The 16279-nt window shown below is 56.9% G+C and overlaps 2 protein-coding genes across 5 annotated transcripts in view; one reads left to right on the top strand and one right to left on the bottom strand.

Moving 5' to 3' along the window:
- The window catches only part of SPATS1 (spermatogenesis associated serine rich 1), a 49769-nt gene extending 48986 nt beyond the window's left edge, over positions 1–783 (bottom strand). Inside the window, exon 1 of the mRNA XM_068558403.1 lies at positions 492–783. The gene's annotated coding sequence lies outside the window, so the exon portion shown is untranslated. The remainder of the gene's footprint in view (positions 1–491) is intronic.
- AARS2 (alanyl-tRNA synthetase 2, mitochondrial) lies at positions 542–12840 on the top strand. Of its 4 annotated transcripts, none has more exons than XM_068558399.1 (22): positions 542–787; positions 1422–1613; positions 2475–2620; positions 2825–2992; positions 3555–3699; positions 5842–5987; positions 6187–6295; positions 6670–6708; positions 6785–6896; positions 7352–7485; positions 7940–8084; positions 8320–8492; positions 8619–8732; positions 8831–8971; positions 9662–9799; positions 9900–10009; positions 10162–10270; positions 10554–10676; positions 10926–11036; positions 11614–11697; positions 11811–11921; positions 12388–12840. In XM_068558399.1, the coding sequence occupies exons 1-22, from the start codon at positions 545–547 to the stop codon at positions 12550–12552; spliced, it is 2958 nt and encodes a 985-aa protein (XP_068414500.1). In that variant the 5' UTR covers positions 542–544; the 3' UTR covers positions 12553–12840. The 4 variants fall into 4 exon arrangements, with proteins under 4 accessions (XP_068414500.1, XP_068414502.1, XP_068414503.1 ...); XM_068558401.1 differs by lacking the exon at positions 12388–12840 and adding an exon at positions 12192–12370; XM_068558402.1 differs by lacking the exon at positions 8831–8971.
- The last annotated feature ends 3439 nt before the right edge of the window (positions 12841–16279 follow it).

Raw genomic sequence — 16279 nt, 5'->3', positions numbered from 1 at the left:
GTAATTCAACTATACTTCAATAAAAAATAAAGAAAAATAAAAGTAACATGTAAATGAAAAAATTAAACATAATTATCACTGCTATAATATAGATTTCTGGAGGGCAGGGACTTTTGTCAATTTTTTTTTTTTTTTTCTCTCTGTGCCTTGTGGCTTGCGGGATCTTAAGTTTCCCCACCAGGGATCCAGCCCACCCCAGCAGTGAAAGCTCCAGAATCCTAACCACTGGACCACCAGGGAATTCCCTGTCAGTTTTGTTACTAATGTACCTTAAGCGCCTAAAATAATGCCTGGCACACAGTAGCCTCTCAATGAATATTTGTTGAATGCCAAATGAATTAAGGGCCTACTGTGTTCCAGGCCGCTTGTGTTAGATGGACTCTGGCAGGCGCCTCCTTCCCAATCACCTCCACCCGGAGGCAGAAGCTGCTTTGACTCCTCCTGCCGCCAGGGGTCGCTGTAGGAAACGCCTGGCCTCCTTCTCAAGTTACCTTCTATCTCCGCACTGCCCTTTGACCCCGTGAAGTCACTGCCCCGAGTTAAGATGGCGGCGTCGGTGGCAGCTGCAGCCGGGCGACTTCGGCGGGCCATTCGAAGGTCGCCGCAATGGCGGGGCCCCAGCCGTCGGGCGCTCTCATCCGAGGCCCCTCCAACCCAGGCCGCGGCCGTGCGGGACGCCTTCCTGAGCTTCTTTCGGGACCGCCATGGCCACCGCCTGGTGCCATCCTCTTCCGTGAGGCCCCGCGGCGACCCCAGCTTGCTTTTCGTCAACGCGGGCATGAACCAGGTAGGGGCTGAGCCACGCTGATCTGGGCGGAGTTTGTGACTTTTTTCCTGAGAGAAAGGCGTTGCGGGATTGGGCAAAAGAAGCGAAGGGCGGAGCTCCTAGCTTTTCGGGGAAAGAGGGCTGTGCGTGGTTAGGCTTAGAGTTTGGGGCACAAGTTAGGGCTTGGAGAGGGCTCCACCGGGCAACTTCTGAGTTGAGGTTGAGTTTTAGGTCCAGGAATGGCGGGTGTGGAGTCCCGTGGGGGAAGTCTGGCTTCATTTATTAGTTCTTTAAATAAAGATAAGTCATTCATTAAAATAAATGTTGAGCACATGCTATGTGCTAGACTGTGTTCTCTAAGCTTTTGACTTTGAGCACCACTTACCCTCTCTAGACTTGCTCTGTTTCCAGCCACCAACACATTCCTCCTTTTACCTTGCTTATTTTACTAGCAGAGTCTCTGTTTCATGATTTATTTACCCCTTGTCTGCCCAGACACACCAGAGATGGGTGCCCCCACGCTCCCAATCTGCCCCCCTGGCCTCTCAGGGGCACGGTCAGCCTTCACTCTGAACTACCATCTCTCTCCACACCCTCCACATTTCCCTTCTGCTGAGGGTCTGGGATCTCTCTCTCGCCCTTCATGTGTTTCCAGTTCAAGCCAATCTTCCTGGGCACTGTGGATCCACGAAGCGAGATGGCAGGCTTCCAACGTGTGGCCAACAGCCAGAAATGTGTGAGGGCTGGAGGACGCCACAGCGACCTGGAGGATGTGGGCCGAGACCTTTCCCATCATACATTCTTTGAGATGCTCGGCAATTGGGCCTTTCGGGGGGTATATTTTAAGGTGAGTCTCCAGGAAACCCTGGAGTTAGGAAAGGGTCAGTGGTCAGCCAAGAAAGGGGTCAAGGTTAGTCCTGTCTCCACTCTTAGAGTCTGCTTAGGGAGGGCTTCAGACCAGACACAGAGGCAAAGTGCTAGATGAACACTTATAATAGGAATGTGTCTCGTTTCCCTGATTGGGTTGTAAACTCCTTGAGGGCCAGGACTATGCCTCCTGCCTAATGGCTGGTCAATAATTTTTTTTTTTTTTTTTGCTGCCCCAGACCAGGCCCCAGTACCCACCCCTCTCAGACCCAGAACCACTGTCTGCCTTCCCTCCCAGGCTCTGCCCTTGAGGGAGGAGTTTTCCCTTAAACACTCAGAGCACGAAGAATCTGAAAAGGGGGTGTGCCTTTCCCCTAGACACTGAACTTCTTGCCCCTCTGACCAGGTGAAATAGCATCTCAGAGAGACATCCCTAGGAATTCCCAGGTGCCCTACACATGCCCTTAGGGAGTCTGGTCCCTTGAATAGGTGGCTACAAATTCCTTCCCTCCCCTTCTCTGTAATGTACCTGTAATGGTCAATAATTATTGTATGAATAAATGGTGAGACAGCAATAGTAAAGTGCAGGAGTTAAAAATCATCCCAGGCTAGGGTGGATAGAGGATTTCATGGAGAATGTGGGACTTGAAAGAAAGTAGGATTCAGAAGAGGGAGGAAGCTTTCTATGCAGGAAAAACTCTCATGGCTTGTTCTGGAAACAACGTGGGCAGTGGAAATGGTTTTGTCTTAAGCCGAGGGCTGAACTCATGTGGCTTGATTGGAACTTCAGTGGGGCCTTCTTCTCACCCATTTTCCTCTTCCCAATGGGTTTGCACTGCAGGAGGAGGCTTGCAGCATGGCCTGGGAACTGCTGACTCAGGTCTATGGGATCCCTGAGGACAGGCTCTGGGTCTCCTACTTTGGTGGTGACCCCAAGGCTGGGCTGGGCCCGGACCTGGAGAGCAGGGACATCTGGCTCAACTTAGGGTGAGTCCACCCCCACTTATGTCCACTCCTGGAGCACAAGAGGACTGGAAAATAGAGATTACCAGAGAGTCTCAGCATATCCCGGGATACTGTAGGGTCAGCCCTGTTCCTCCTCCTGCTGAGCTTAATGGAAGGGTTCTCTTGGCAGAGGGGATCCCAGATTCTGCCTTTGTCTCCCCACCACCCGTCTGGCTTCCTTCCCAGGGTGCCTGCCAGCCGCATGCTCTCCTTTGGACCACAGGAGAACTTCTGGGAGATGGGGGATACTGGCCCTTGTGGGCCCTGTACTGAGATCCACTATGACCTGGCTGGTGGGGTGGGAGCCCCCCAGCTGGTGGAGCTTTGGAATCTGGTCTTCATGCAGCACAACAGGTAATGGGGTGCGAAAGCAGGAGGGAAATCCCTGACTGGAAGTGAAAAAGTTGGCAGTCAGGACACTTTGATCCTTTTTTTATAAAAACAAACACTTAAACGGCGTTTACAATGTGCCAGGCATATTTCTAAGAACTTTTCAGATAGTAATGGATTTAATCCTCGTCTTTGCCCATGACAGTTGAAGCTAGTCACTGCTGCTCTCCAGACTCTGCTGTCTTATATGATGGAGTTGAACTTGATGATCTCTTAAGATTTTCTACCAGCCTTGACATGTCTCTTTCTAAAGCAAAGAATTGTGTCCCAGAAAGGGGATGCCTGGGTCCAGGCAAGGGCCCAAGCAGAGGGTGAAGGTGGAGATCACTCTTTATGAGAAAGGACGGCACCCAAGGCCATCGTCGTCTGCTTTTGGGGGTGGGGTGGGGAGATGATACTGCCCTCTGGTTCCTCCCATTGTCAGCCCCCCAGGACCCTCCCCCATCCCTTTATGCCACTTGAGCGTCTGCCTCATACCTGTAATCCTCCTGTGGGGGGCCTCACCTTGCACACCTTTCCTGGCCAGAGAGGCAGATGGAAGCCTGCAGCCCCTGCCCCAGCGGCACGTGGACACGGGAATGGGCCTGGAAAGGCTGCTGGCTGTGTTGCAAGGCAGACGCTCCACCTACGACACCGACCTCTTTTCCCCACTGCTCAATGCCATACACCAGGTGAGCCCACCTCTTCCCTTCCAGAAGCCCCTCTGACCTGCTCTCACCAGTGCTCACTGCCATTGCTTTCCATCTTTGTTGAGAACTCAGAATATTTTCTTGCCTGTGGGGACAGTGGCCAGCCAAGGATACGGAGGTGTCAGACGTGAGGCTCCGATTCATATTTACTGCCTGATATTGCTCCTGGCTCCTTCCTTCCTTCATTTACTCAAAAAATATGTGTTGAGTGCCTACTTTGTGTTAAATCTTTGTGCTTGGTTCAGGAGATACAGCAGTAAAGAGAAAAGAGATCATGGAGATTACATTCTAGCCTAAGAAATACGTAATAAATAAGTGTATTAAAGAACAAGATAGCAGTTTACAGATTGTGAATAGGCAGTAAACCTGGGTGATAGTAATTGGCAGGGGACAGGGGGTAGAGAAGAATCTTAGATGACATGTTTGGGGAAGGCTCATCAAGGAGATATCTCTGAGCTGAAACCTGAAAGAGGAATCAGCCACAGGAAACTCACTCCAGGCAGAGGCAACAGCGAATACCAAGGCCCTGATGCAGGAGAGGAACAGAGTGGCCAGCCAGCTGAAGTAGAATCACGTGGGTTACAGTTGGAGTGTGTGTGGGTTCGCTCTTGCTGTATAATAAACCACCTAACATTTTGTGGCTGAAAGCAACAACCATTTATATAGCGTATGAGAATGTGGACAAGCAATGTAGGCTGGGCTCAGCTGGGTCACTCTTGGTCCTGTATGAGCTCACTCATACATCTGTGGTCAGCTGCTAGGCAGCTCTACTTCTGGGAGTTGGCTGGCTGTCAGTTTGGGGCTATGGCAATGACCGGGTTGTATGTCTGTCATCAGCAGGCTAGCTCGGGCCTGTTCACATGACAGCTTGGCAAGGTTCCAAGAAGGAGAGGCACATGAGGCCTCTTGAGGCCTGGGCTCAGAACAGTGTCATTTCCACCACATTCTGTTGGCCAAAGCAAGTCACAAGTCTAGCCCAGATCCAAGGGATGGAGAAATAAATTCTATTCCTTGATAGGAAGCACCTGTAAAGTCACATTGCAAAGTGGCATGCACACAGGAAAGGGAAGGATTGTGGCCAATTTTGCAAACAATCTACCACAGAGAGGAAGGCAGGAGTCAGATCTTGTGGGGCCTTGAAGTCCAAAGTGAGTCTTTTATTCTAAATGTGGTGAGATGGGCTCCAAGGCAGTAGGGGCACCATCTGATTGACACTTTTAAAAGGCCACTCCTGTTGCTGTGTGAAGGATAGGCTGGAAGGAGACCAGAGTAGAAGCTGAGAAACCAATCGGGAGCCTATTTCATAGTTCAGGAAAGATAATAGGATGTGGCTTAGGTTGGTAGCAGTGGAAGTGGAGAAAAGTAGATTGATTTGAGAGATCTCATAGAGGTAGACACAAAAGGCCCCACTGATGGATTGGATGGGAAGAGGAAAGAAGGTCAAGGCTGGCTCCCAAGTTTTTGACTTGAGTAATGTGGTGAATGGCAGGACTGTTTATTGAGAGGGTGAAGCTTGGGAAAGAGACAGGTTTGGAGCTGGATGAATCAAGCACTCTGCTTTGGAGCACAGCTTAATGTATTCACAGCTCACACACTCCTTCCCTGCGCCAATAGAGGCTGTAGAGGCGGGTGTGGGGAATGTAGAGCACCTGGGTGGGACGGGCCTGGTTCAAATCTCGGATCTACTCTTGAATTGTGTGCCCTTGTAGAACTTAGCTCCTCTCAGTCTCACTTTCCTCTTTTTCTGTTTGTTTTTATTTTTTTCCACTTTTTTTTGGTCTTGTCTTTTTTTTTTTTTTTTTTTTTTCCTTCTCCACTTTCCACTTTAACACCTCCCCGAACAGGAAGTTTTAGGGATTAGACACCGTATCATTCAAGTACCCACCCGGTTCTGTTAATAGAAATTCAGTAAATGATCACAGCTGTGGTCGTTGTCTGTGCTGAATGTGGGCCCCAGGAGGCAGGGACTGGCTCTCTTTCACCTTTGAAGCTTCTCTGGCCCAGGCCATTTCAGATGCGGTCAGCTTTAGGGGTGAGGGCAGATGCTCCAGGAGTGATGGAGAGTGTCCCTCCTGGGCCAGGGCAGACAGGGTCGGCAGCCATGTCTCCTCTCCTGCTCCCCAGGGTTGCGGGGCGCCCCCTTACTCGGGCCGGGTCGGGGCAGCAGACGAGGGGCACACAGACACAGCGTACCGTGTGGTGGCTGACCACATCCGCACGCTCAGCGTCTGCATCGCCGACGGCGTCTCTCCTGGGATGTCTGGTGCACCGTGAGTCTGCAAGGGCTACAGCAGGGGCAGGGGCTGCTGGGGGTTGCAGGGGAGAGGAGGGAGGAGATGGAGAGGTGGGTCGGGTTGAGATGGCAGGAGGAGGGGGAAGCGAGCACACACCGTGGACCTTGCCCTCCCCTCTCCCCTCCCTGCTGACCAGGGGCTGCTGGGGGCTCATCTGGGCTCTGAATCCTTCTAGGCTAGTGCTTCGTCAGATCCTCCGTCGAGCCGTGCGGTTCTCTACAGAGTTGTTGCGGGCACCACCTGGCTTCCTGGGCAGCCTGGTGCCTGTAGTGGTGGAGACGCTGGTAAGAGCAGAGCTTCCTCACTTCCCTGGGCCTCCCTGGGGTCTCGCGGAGCCTGTCGCTGAGCCCATACAGTGCCCCGGCCTGGGTTCCCCACCCTAAATGTCCAGCCCAACGTCCTCTCAGTGGGCTTACAAGAAGCAGGGAGCCTTCAGGAGGCCTTCTGGCCCAGGCTGCTGAGCCTTTGACCTCGGGACCCCCTTCTGCCCGTATCAGTCCCCCTCCCCCCAGAGAAACTGATTGCCCGTTTGGATCCCTCCCCCATCCATCAGCCTCTCTGAGTCTCCAAGGCAGGTGTCCCCAGGGAGGCCCAGGGTGGAGGTGCAGAGTGGGCTGGTTGCTTTTGACACCTCCTCAGCCCTGTCCGCCGCCCCCAGGGAGGTGCTTATCCGGAACTGCAGAGGAACTCAGCCCAGGTACTGGATTTGGATGGGGGAGGGAGGGGCTCCCTCTCAGGAGACCCAGCTCCAGCCCTGCCCTGCCCCCATTCAGATAGCCAGCCTGGTGTCAGAGGGTGAGGCGGCCTTCCTGGCCTCCCTGCAGCGGGGTCGGCGGATCATCGAGCGGACCCTGAGACGCCTGGGGCCTTCCGATGTGTTCCCTGGTGAGCAGGGCACCTGGCCGAGGTGCGAGGGACCCACTTAGGCGAGCCAGGCCCAGGCCTCGCATCCCCCCTCCTCCCCCACGCCTCTCTCCCTGTACTCTCTCTCCAGCACCTCCCTGCTTCTCCTCACTTCCGTGCTGCCCAGCTGGCCCTGCCTGTGGTCTCTGCTTTCCAAGGCTGGCTTCATGCTGAGAATGAGCTTCTCACCTCCTTTGAAATGACATATGCCAAGGGGAGGACCCTGGGCTACCCCCAGCTCTGGCTTTGGGGCCTGAAGGTGACCCCTCTCCCGGGCCTGCCCGGTGTGGGGAGGGGGCACTTGTGCTTGGCACCCAGTGGCTTCTGTGTGGTCAGAAAAGCCCTGGCCCTTACTTCTCCCTCACTTCTTCTCCCTCCCTCCATCCTGCTCCTCCTCCCTCAACACCCCTTACGTCCCTCGTCTTCCTTTCTCATAGCCGAAGTGGCCTGGTCCTTGTCACTGTCTGGGAACCTGGGGCTCCCCCTGGACCTGGTGGAACTGATGCTGGAGGAGAAAGGGGTGCAGCTGGACTCTGCGGGACTGGAGCGGCTGGCTCAGGAGGAGGCCCAGGTACAGGCTGGGGCACTCCCACACAGGGCTCTGTTGGGACACGTCGGCCCCTTCCCCAGCCCTGAGTTCTTGTGGGAGGAACTGCAGCTATTGAGGGAAACAGGAGTCTGAGGTAGGGTCTGTCCCCTCACTCAGGCCCCGCCCACAGTCCGTGGAGGGGAACGCTAGTTCAGTGGGCCACACAGAGTAGCTGAAGGGGAGAGGCCAGCACAAGGGCCTAGAGAGGAGCCATCGGGGGCAGCAGTGGGTGAGGGAGGCCTGGTCCTGAGACCCCTGCACGAGGGGTGGTTCACCAGCCAGCCCAGGGTCTCTAGCAGCCAGCCCAGCCTGAGGGTTTATTCCAGATGGGGTGCAGCGTTCACACAACTGTGTGGCAGGGACAGGGCTCTCCGGAGACTCAAGTCTCATTGCACTCTCCGTGCACCCCTTCCGTGCACACACGCCTGTCCTGCAGCACCGGGCACGGCAGGCCGAGCCAGTTCAGGAGCAGGGACTGCAGCTTGACATCCACGCGCTGGGGGAGCTACAGCGCCAAGGGGTGCCCCCAACTGATGACAGCCCCAAGTACAACTACTCCCTGCGACCCAGTGGCGGTTATGGTGAGAGCCTGGACTGAGGTGGGTGGCCACGGGCTTGCCTGACCATGATTGGGAAGGACGTCAGAGACCAGCTACCAGGCCTGTGCCTTCCCCGGGGTAGCCACCGGGGTTCTCTGGGGGCCCCGGCTGGAAGTGCCCCCCAGCCCCGTGCCTGTTGACTTCAAGGAAGGCACAGACCCACATCCTGCATCCCAAGCCCCTGCCTAGCACTGATAACCATTCTTGGCCCTGGCAGAGTTCAGCACCTGTGAGGCCCAGGTGCTCCAGCTGTATACAGAGGACGGAACAGCCGTGGCCTCCGTGGGGGAAGGCCAGCGCTGTGGCCTCCTCCTGGACAAAACCAACTTCTACGCCGAACAGGGAGGTCAGGCTTCCGACCGAGGCTACCTGGTGCGGGTGGGACTGCAGGTGAGCCCCCCCAGCCCCCCCAACACACACACAGAGGCTCCTGCAGGAGGCAGACCTGAGCCAGAAGGGAACCAAGGGGAGGGAGAGGCTGCAAGCACTCAGTGCCTTGGCCCTGCCCTCCCCCAGGACGTGCTGTTCCCAGTGGCCCAGGCCCAGGTCTGCGGAGGCTTCATCCTGCATGAGGTGGTGGCCCCTGAGTGCCTAAAGGTGGGGGACCAGATACAGCTGCACGTGGATGAGGTGAGGACCCCACCCCTGCTGTTCGTGCCGTCCTGCAGCCCCTTTTCTCTCCCCACCCCTACCTACACCCAGGACCCTGGGTGACAGAAGTGTTTCAGGCCTGGCGTCTGAGCTGCATGGAGAAGCACACAGCCGTCCACCTACTAAACTGGGCGCTGCGGCAGGCCCTGGGCCCCGGCACAGAGCAGCGGGGGTCCCATCTCAATCCTGAGTGGCTGCGCTTCGACGTGGCCACGCAGGTGAGCAGGGCATAGAGGGGCAGCCTTCAAGTGAGGCGACGGGCTTAGAGGGAGTCTGGTAGTGTGGGAGTTTGGCCAGTAAAGGGGCCTGGGCTGCCTCTCGTTCAGTCACTGGGGGGCCTTGGGCGGGGGCTTCCCATCAGGCTCCTCCTGCACCAGTGAGGGTTAGGCTAGCCAGTGTGTGGAGCCATCCCTTCACCTCCAGCCACCCAGCTTCCTTGTCCCTGCTGTCACCCAGGCCATTCTTGCTCAAGCTGAGCTGCCCTCTCCCTTTACTGCCATCCTGTCTCCTTGTACCTCTGGCTCATATCCTCTGGGAAGTGCTCACTGACTAAATCTCGTTCCACCTGATTACTCCTTGCTCCTGCGTCTCCCCCATCCTGTATTTCTCTTCCACTGGCTGACCCTTGTTGTAAGCTCCCTGAGTCCAGAGCCTCCATTTTCTGTCTCTTCATCAACTTTCAGTGCCTAGTGAAAGGCCTGCAGCTTCTGATAGGCCCAACCCCCAGGTAGCTTTCTAAAGAAGAGAATTGTTAGCTCCACAAATGTGTACTGAGCACATGTTATGTACTAATCCCTGTTCTAGAACCTGGGGGTAGTTCAGTGAACACTGACTGCTTCTTCATGCATCACTCCCAAGCATGGGGCTGACTGCCTGTTGGTCTGTCTGTTTCCCCCCAACGCCCCCAGGCCCCATTGACCCCCGAGCAGCTCCGGGCAGTGGAGGGCACTGTGCAGAAGGCCGTGGGGCAGGATGAGGCCGTGTACATGGAGGAGGTGGCCCTGGCACGCACTGCCCACGTCCCCGGCCTGCGCTCTCTGGATGAGGTGTGCTGGGGGAGCCCACGGGGTGGAGGTTGCCTGTCCGCCCCCCCCACCCTCCCCTCCCCTCCAGCCCCTTAACAGACCTGTGCCCTCTCACTGTCAGGTATACCCAGACCCTGTGCGGGTGGTGTCTGTGGGTGTGCCTGTGGCCCAGGCGCTGAACCCGGCCTCCCAGGCCGCACTGCAGACTTCTGTGGAGCTGTGCTGTGGGACGTGAGTCACTCCTCTCTGCCTGCTCTGGCCTGGGGCCCTGGACCTTCTCCCCTCCCTGGTCTTTGGAGCCACCAGCCCCTGGTTTGGAGCTCAGGCTGCTCTTTTCTCTCCCATCGTCACCCGGGCTTCCTCCTCCCTCCCTCTGCCCACAGGCACCTGCTACGCACAGGGGCTATAGGGGACCTGGTCATCATCGGGGAGCGCCAGCTCACCAAGGGCACCACCCGCCTGCTGGCCGTCACTGGGGAGCAGGCCCAGCAGGTCAGCACGCCAGCAGGGCCTGGGAGGCTTCTGGGTGTGGGTGGGGGCCAGAGAACACACAGCTGATGCTCTCAGGCCGGGGGATGCCCAGCAGCAGAACCAGTGTTCATACCTGAGCACCAGCTGCTGGCAACTGGCATCTGTTGTGATTATTTGGTACCTTGATGGGTCCCGGTTGTTCAGTGTTTCTAACTTGGCCTTGCCCAGCAATGGGTTGAGAGTGCCTGTCTTGGAGAGGGAAAGTAAGCCAAGCAGTCCTGACCATCCGGTTCCCTCCCTGCAGGCCCGAGAGGTGGGCCAGAGCCTGGCCCAGGAGGTAGAAGCAGCCGCAGCGCGGCTGAGTCAGGGCAGCCGGGATGTGGTGGAGGCTCAGCGGCTGTCCAAGGACATGGGACGACTCACTGATGTGAGGGCCACCCCCAGCATGGAGCTGTCCCCTCCCTCTCCTGGCCATGTTCCCTTCCCCGTGCATTCCTGGACCCTGCCCGTCTCTCCCCAGCATTCCTGTTAGACTTCAGCTGGCCCAGATGTTTGTCGGTTGTCTGCAGGGTGGGATGTGGTGGGTGTGGTCTCTTCCCTGGCCTTGCTGGTGGTCCCTGCCTCAGAGACCGTGGCTCAGGGAGGGCAGGGATTGTTGTACTGCTTCTGACCATAGGCCGTGGACACTGCTGTGATGCCCCAGTGGCAGCGGCGGGAGCTTCAGGCCACACTGAAGGCGCTACAGCGGCGTGCCAACACTGCCATCCGGAAACTGGAAATGGGGCAGGTAAGAGGAGGTCCAGCTGCACCCAGGAGGGCCGATACCAGGCACACCCAGCAAGGGTCAGAGATGCTCTAGCACGCACGCTGAGAAGCCTCAAGGCCTGGCAGGGGGGTGGGGGTGGGTGGCAGCTCCTCCCTCTCCTGCCAGCTGAGTGCCATCATCAGGCCATTTCCCCACTTCTCTCTCTGCCAAACTGGGTCTCTCCCCCCAACTCCCAAGTCTGGCTCAGACTCTCCCTCCAGGAAGCTGACTTGATTGCGCCATTCAGCCCTAATTGCTCCTTGACTGTGGATCCTCCCCCCTCCGCCCCCGCTCACCCATCTGTGCTCCAGCCTTAGTCCTTTCACCTTCAGCGGCCTATTTGTAGGGGCCTGGAGCTATGATGAAAGGGAGGAGGTGAGGGGGGAGAGGAAGGACACAGGGGGGACCCAAAAGAAGGAGGCCATTCTAGGCAGAACCCCTGGCACCTTTGCTGGGGGAAGGGGGCCATGGGAGGGGATTTCTGGACTGGGGCTCAGTTCAGAAGTGGGGGCTGATTGCCTCCCAGCCCAACCCCCGTGCTGTCCTTCCTGCCTCACAGGCTGCACAGAAAACCCAGGAGCTGCTACAGCAGCACTCGGAGGGGCCCCTGATTGTGGACACAGTTTATGCTGAGTCCCTCTCAGTAAGTGTTGCAATTGGGGGTGGCCCCAGGGTCTGGGGAGAGGAAAGTCCTGGCAGGGAGGAAGCTGGGAGTCCGGGGAGCTGTGAGGTCGCCATCTCCCCTCCCTTGTGCAGGTGCTGGTGAAGGTGGTCCGGCAGCTGTGTAAGCAGGCGCCAAGCACGTCCGTGCTGCTACTCAGCCCCCAGCCTCTGGGGCAGGTGCTGTGTGCCTGTCAGGTAGCCCAGGTAAGGAAAGAGGGAGGGCAGCTCCCACCCCACCCGTCTCCTGGTCCAGCTCTCTGATTCCACACCTTTTATTCCTCCCACACGAGGGAGCCACAGCTGGGTAGAGGCCATCTCTGCAGATACCCCAGGGTGGGGATAGGACCACCTCCTTCTCCCTAACCCACCCCCTTCTCCCTAACCCACCCCCTCCCCCACCCCACCCACGAAGGCACCGAAAAATTCCCTAATTCCCAGCACGCCACCTCCAGGCTGCACATTTCTTGCAAACAGGTAGCAGCCATTCATCAACCTCCACTCACGCATTCCTAGCCCGTCCCTCTCCTGTCTCCTCGCCTGATTACCCCCACCATGTGCCCGGCTCGGGAGAGGGTTCTAATCACCGTGACTCCACTCTCAAAGGTACGTTGAGTGGATGGTGGCAGGGAGGGCTGCTCTACATCACTGCGCCTTCTGTTTCTGTCCCCAGAGTGCCATGCCGGCCTTCACAGCAGAGGCCTGGGCGCTGGCTGTGTGCAGCCACATGGGGGGCAGGGCCTGGGGCTCTCGAGTGGTGGCTCAGGGCACCGGAAGCACTGCTGACCTGGAAGCTGCCCTCAGTACAGCCCGAGCCTATGCCCTCAACAAGCTCTGATCCAGGCTCACTCAGGGACTCACAGAGACTAAAGAGACAACAGACAGGCCAGTGCCTGGAGCCCTGAAGGAGCCAGCAGAACCTCCCCGGAAGCTAAGCAGAGGACTAGAGCCTGGAGGCCAAGCAGCTGAGCCGAAGAGGACCGCCCTGGGCTGGGCTCTGAGTGGACACAAGAAGATGTGGGCTGGGGAAGGCAGAAGTGGGCATGGCAAAAGGCCCCCGCTAGTTGAATGTGAAAACATGGCTGTCCTGGCTGTGATTGCTCATTAAAAAGTATTTCACAGAGGATAGGAAGCTCCAGAAGGTTCTTTCGCCTAAAAAAGAACAGCCTTTCCCCTCCCAGCAACCTGGAATGGGTGCCCCATGACTAGTCTGACCCCTCACACTGGGCTGAAAGGCCACCCGGCATCCAGATCAGAACTCTCCTCATCGCCACAAGTGCTTGGACAGGCCCTCTATGCCAGCCTGTTCTGGGCACCCACAAAGGCCTCCCTGGCCACCAAGATCCATTAACTGTCACATAAAAGTCATGAGAGCCAGGTAGATCCTCTCTGGTGTCACTTATTTCATTAACAACAACTTCTCATTTTAATGAAGTCTCTGGTGATTTGTTGATAAAATGAGCTAACAGGTACTGGTCAGTTGCTGAGAATGTGGCAAGAACCAACCAGACGTCCTGCCCTTGTGGAGTTTGCTTCCAGTGGGGAAACAGCAATGAAGAGAAAGAAGAGAGTGTCAGATGGGGATGAGGTCTGCAGAGAGAGCGGAACTGGGGAGTGGGAGGGTGGGGGTGGCATCTGAGGGAGGGTGTGAGCCACGTGGACCTCCAAGGGAAGAGCCAGTGCAGGGGCCTGAGTGGGTAGTGAACAGGCAGGTGGCAGGCCTTGGGGTCAGAAGGGAGCGGAGCCAGAGCAAGCCTACTCTTTTAAAACAAGTTGCACAGCACCTGCCCCAAGCCTGAGGTGAAGCTGAAGTTGAAATTGGCAGCTCAGAGCCGGAGGAAGCCAAGGGATGGAGGGCAGCCCTCCTCCCCTACCAAAATGAATCCACCCAGGACCAAGCCAGACACGGGAGCTCCACATCTGTTCGCAGATCTCTGTTGCTGGATGAAAGAAGGGAACTCAGGGGACCCATCTCCAAGTCAGAGGCTCCCTGGCTGCGAAGTTCTGTGGCCATTTAGTCAAAATTATTAGAGCAGAGCCTAAAAAAGAGCAGCCTCCTGACATCATTTCCTGCATGATTTCTTATTCTAAGTGAGGCACCAGTGATTCGTTGGTAAATCACTGATGAGGGCTCGAAAGGGACGTGAATTCTTGGCCCCTGGCTGCTTGCAGCCCTGAGGAGTTGCAAAGCTTTCCCTTGGGTTTTTGGCAACTGGAGCAGTGGCCACTGTTCACTGGTGCTCAGCAAAGCCCTATCTCTTTACATGTGGACACCAAGGTGAGGAGTTGGGGGTACCCATTTTATTAATGAGTTAACTGAACTTCTAAGGTGCTAACTTGTCCAGGGTAACCAACTAGTAATCATCAGCAGAGCTGAAATTAAAGCTAAGCTCTGTCTCCAGTGAAACTTCCCACCACTCTTGGTTGCTCTTCCCCTCTTGAAGTACAGTTTCCTTTTCTAACTAGCCAGCCCCCATGAAGTTGGTCATTCCTGGTATCAGGCTTGGGGCTGTGGGAGGGAGCACTGTGGAGGCCTGGGCCTTCCTGCCTGGTGCCACTCTTCAGCCTTGCTGACACCCTGAAGAAAGGCCAAGGGCACCTCTGCAGGGATGCCGCAGCCCACTGCTCCCCTGCAGGGCCTGGCGTCAACCGGGGGCCTCAGGGGAGTTCAGGAACGCCTACAGGTGCCCTTCCACCCTTCTCCTCTTCCAGAAAAGACTGGCTGCTGATGCTTTTCCGAGACCCTCTTTCCATTCGTCATGCCCACCTCCATTTCCACACAAATGGCTCCAAGAAGGAAGAGCACTATAACGGTCCAGGAGCCCTGCCGCCATCCCCCACTCCCCACCTTCCCCCTCAAAAGCCCACCCCTTCCTAAACATGTCCCCAAGACGCACAAAGCGTGCCGCACCGCCAGGGTTCCCACTGCCTGCTTGGCGGCCCCACAGAGCGCCTCAGACGGACACTTCTTTGCGTCGACCCTGGGCCAAGGCACGTTGCGACAGCCTTCCAAGAGCAGAGCCCGGCTTGCACAAGCGCGCACGCGCACCCGTCGTCTAGGACCCGCCCCCTAGCGACGCAGGGCGTCCCTAACGACCTGAGCCGCGAGGGACCTGCTGGAAGGTGAGCGCCCAGGTCTCGGAAGCGGTGAGGCGACCTCGACCCCGGTCTACCCTAGCGGGCTGAGCTCTCCCTGCCCCGACTCCCACCCACGGGGCGCGGGAACCCCTCCAGCGTCCTCCCACCCGGCCGAAGTCTGCAGGCTGCCGCAGCCTTGGCTCCACATTTCGCGTGGGGAGGAAGGGCCGGTCTGTACCTACGAGAGGCCCCCAACCCCACCCCCATTTGAAGTGGGATCCGTGCCTCCTAACCCGCTACAGCCACTGCAAACTGGCCCAGGGTCTGCGAGTCAGGGGAGGGGGTCCGTGAGATGGAGAAAGGGGAAAGTGGAGCAAGAATAGGTCGTGGGGGAAAGCAGCCCCAAGCCCCTGGGCCCCAGTCTTCCCATAAAGGCCGACCGCTATTCCCAGCTCCTGCTGGCTGAAGTCCCTCAAGACAACAGACATAAGTGGGCCTGGCCCAGGGGTGTGATAAGTGTGCAAACTGTTTCACCGGCCAGAGACCAAGGGTGGTGGGCCAGAGCTGTCAGAGAAACTTTTGTGCCCCTCTTTTGTGATTCTGCAAGCTGTGAATTCCCAAATGCGAATGTGCCAGTGACTTGGCCTGAGGTAGGGTCTGATACAGTACGCATGAAAGGGATCAGGGGAAATGTAAACAAAAGCCCAGGGCCCTGAGGAGAAGCTGGCTGAGAAGGCAGAGGAAGCACCATCAGAGAAGGTGGGGGAGTGAGGGAGCATCAAAGCCCAGCCAGCCCAGAGGGGGCGTCCAAGGCCACAGAGGTGTTCACGGGCCTAAAGAAGGCCAGGTGCTTCTGCCTCTCAGTTCTGAGGGAGGGAGGTGAGGACCAGGGATGTGGTGAGCAGGAAGGGGAGAGGGCACCCCCTCCCCTAGCATCTTCAACTTTCCCATTTGGGCAGGCAGGAGGAGCCTCTGCACAAAGTGGTTGGATTTAACCGGGGACTTGAGAAGGATGGAGAAGGTCTGAGAACTTTCTGAGAAGAGGGAATGTGCTGGAGAGTCGAGCATTGAATCCTAGGTGTGGGAGGAGCATGGAGGGTCTGGTGTGGACCATGGGGCAGGAGAGCACAGCTCTGCAGTATCTCTTGGGTCCTCGTGGGGCCTCAGAAGCTTAAGGATACAGGTGATAATCCAGTTTTGCAGAAGGACCCTGTGCCTGGAAGTGACTTAGGGGGCGAGGGAGCCTGGGCTGTTTAGGTCAGCAGCAACGAGGGTAACCCTGGCCTCCACGCTGGAGAGAGTGGAAGGCCCACTGGAAAAGTGCTGTGACGACTGAGTCTAGGGCAATTTAGGAAGCAATCCCAACATCTCATGATTTGTCTCTGCTTTTGTGCAGAGAAGTAAGGGAGAGCTTTGGACAGACATCAGCTCAAAGCTCAGCTTCTCCACTTACTCGCTGTGTGATGCTTAGCAAGTTACTTAAGTTC

The sequence above is a fragment of the Eschrichtius robustus genome, chromosome 12 (assembly GCF_028021215.1).
Source record: "Eschrichtius robustus isolate mEscRob2 chromosome 12, mEscRob2.pri, whole genome shotgun sequence".
NCBI classification, from domain to species: domain Eukaryota; kingdom Metazoa; phylum Chordata; class Mammalia; order Artiodactyla; family Eschrichtiidae; genus Eschrichtius; species Eschrichtius robustus.
Note: the sequence above shows the minus strand (reverse complement) of the source record. Positions and strands in the feature narration are given on the sequence as shown.

Excerpts from the sequence above, each read along its gene's own strand:
- AARS2 (XM_068558399.1), top strand. The coding sequence starts at position 545 with ATGGCGGCGTCGGTGGCAGCTGCAGCCGGGCGACTTCGGCGGGCCATT. Across the intron at positions 788-1,421 it reads TCAACGCGGGCATGAACCAG|TTCAAGCCAATCTTCCTGGG; the intron begins GTAGGGGCTGAG and ends ATGTGTTTCCAG. Across the intron at positions 10,010-10,161 it reads GTGGAGCTGTGCTGTGGGAC|GCACCTGCTACGCACAGGGG; the intron begins GTGAGTCACTCC and ends CTCTGCCCACAG.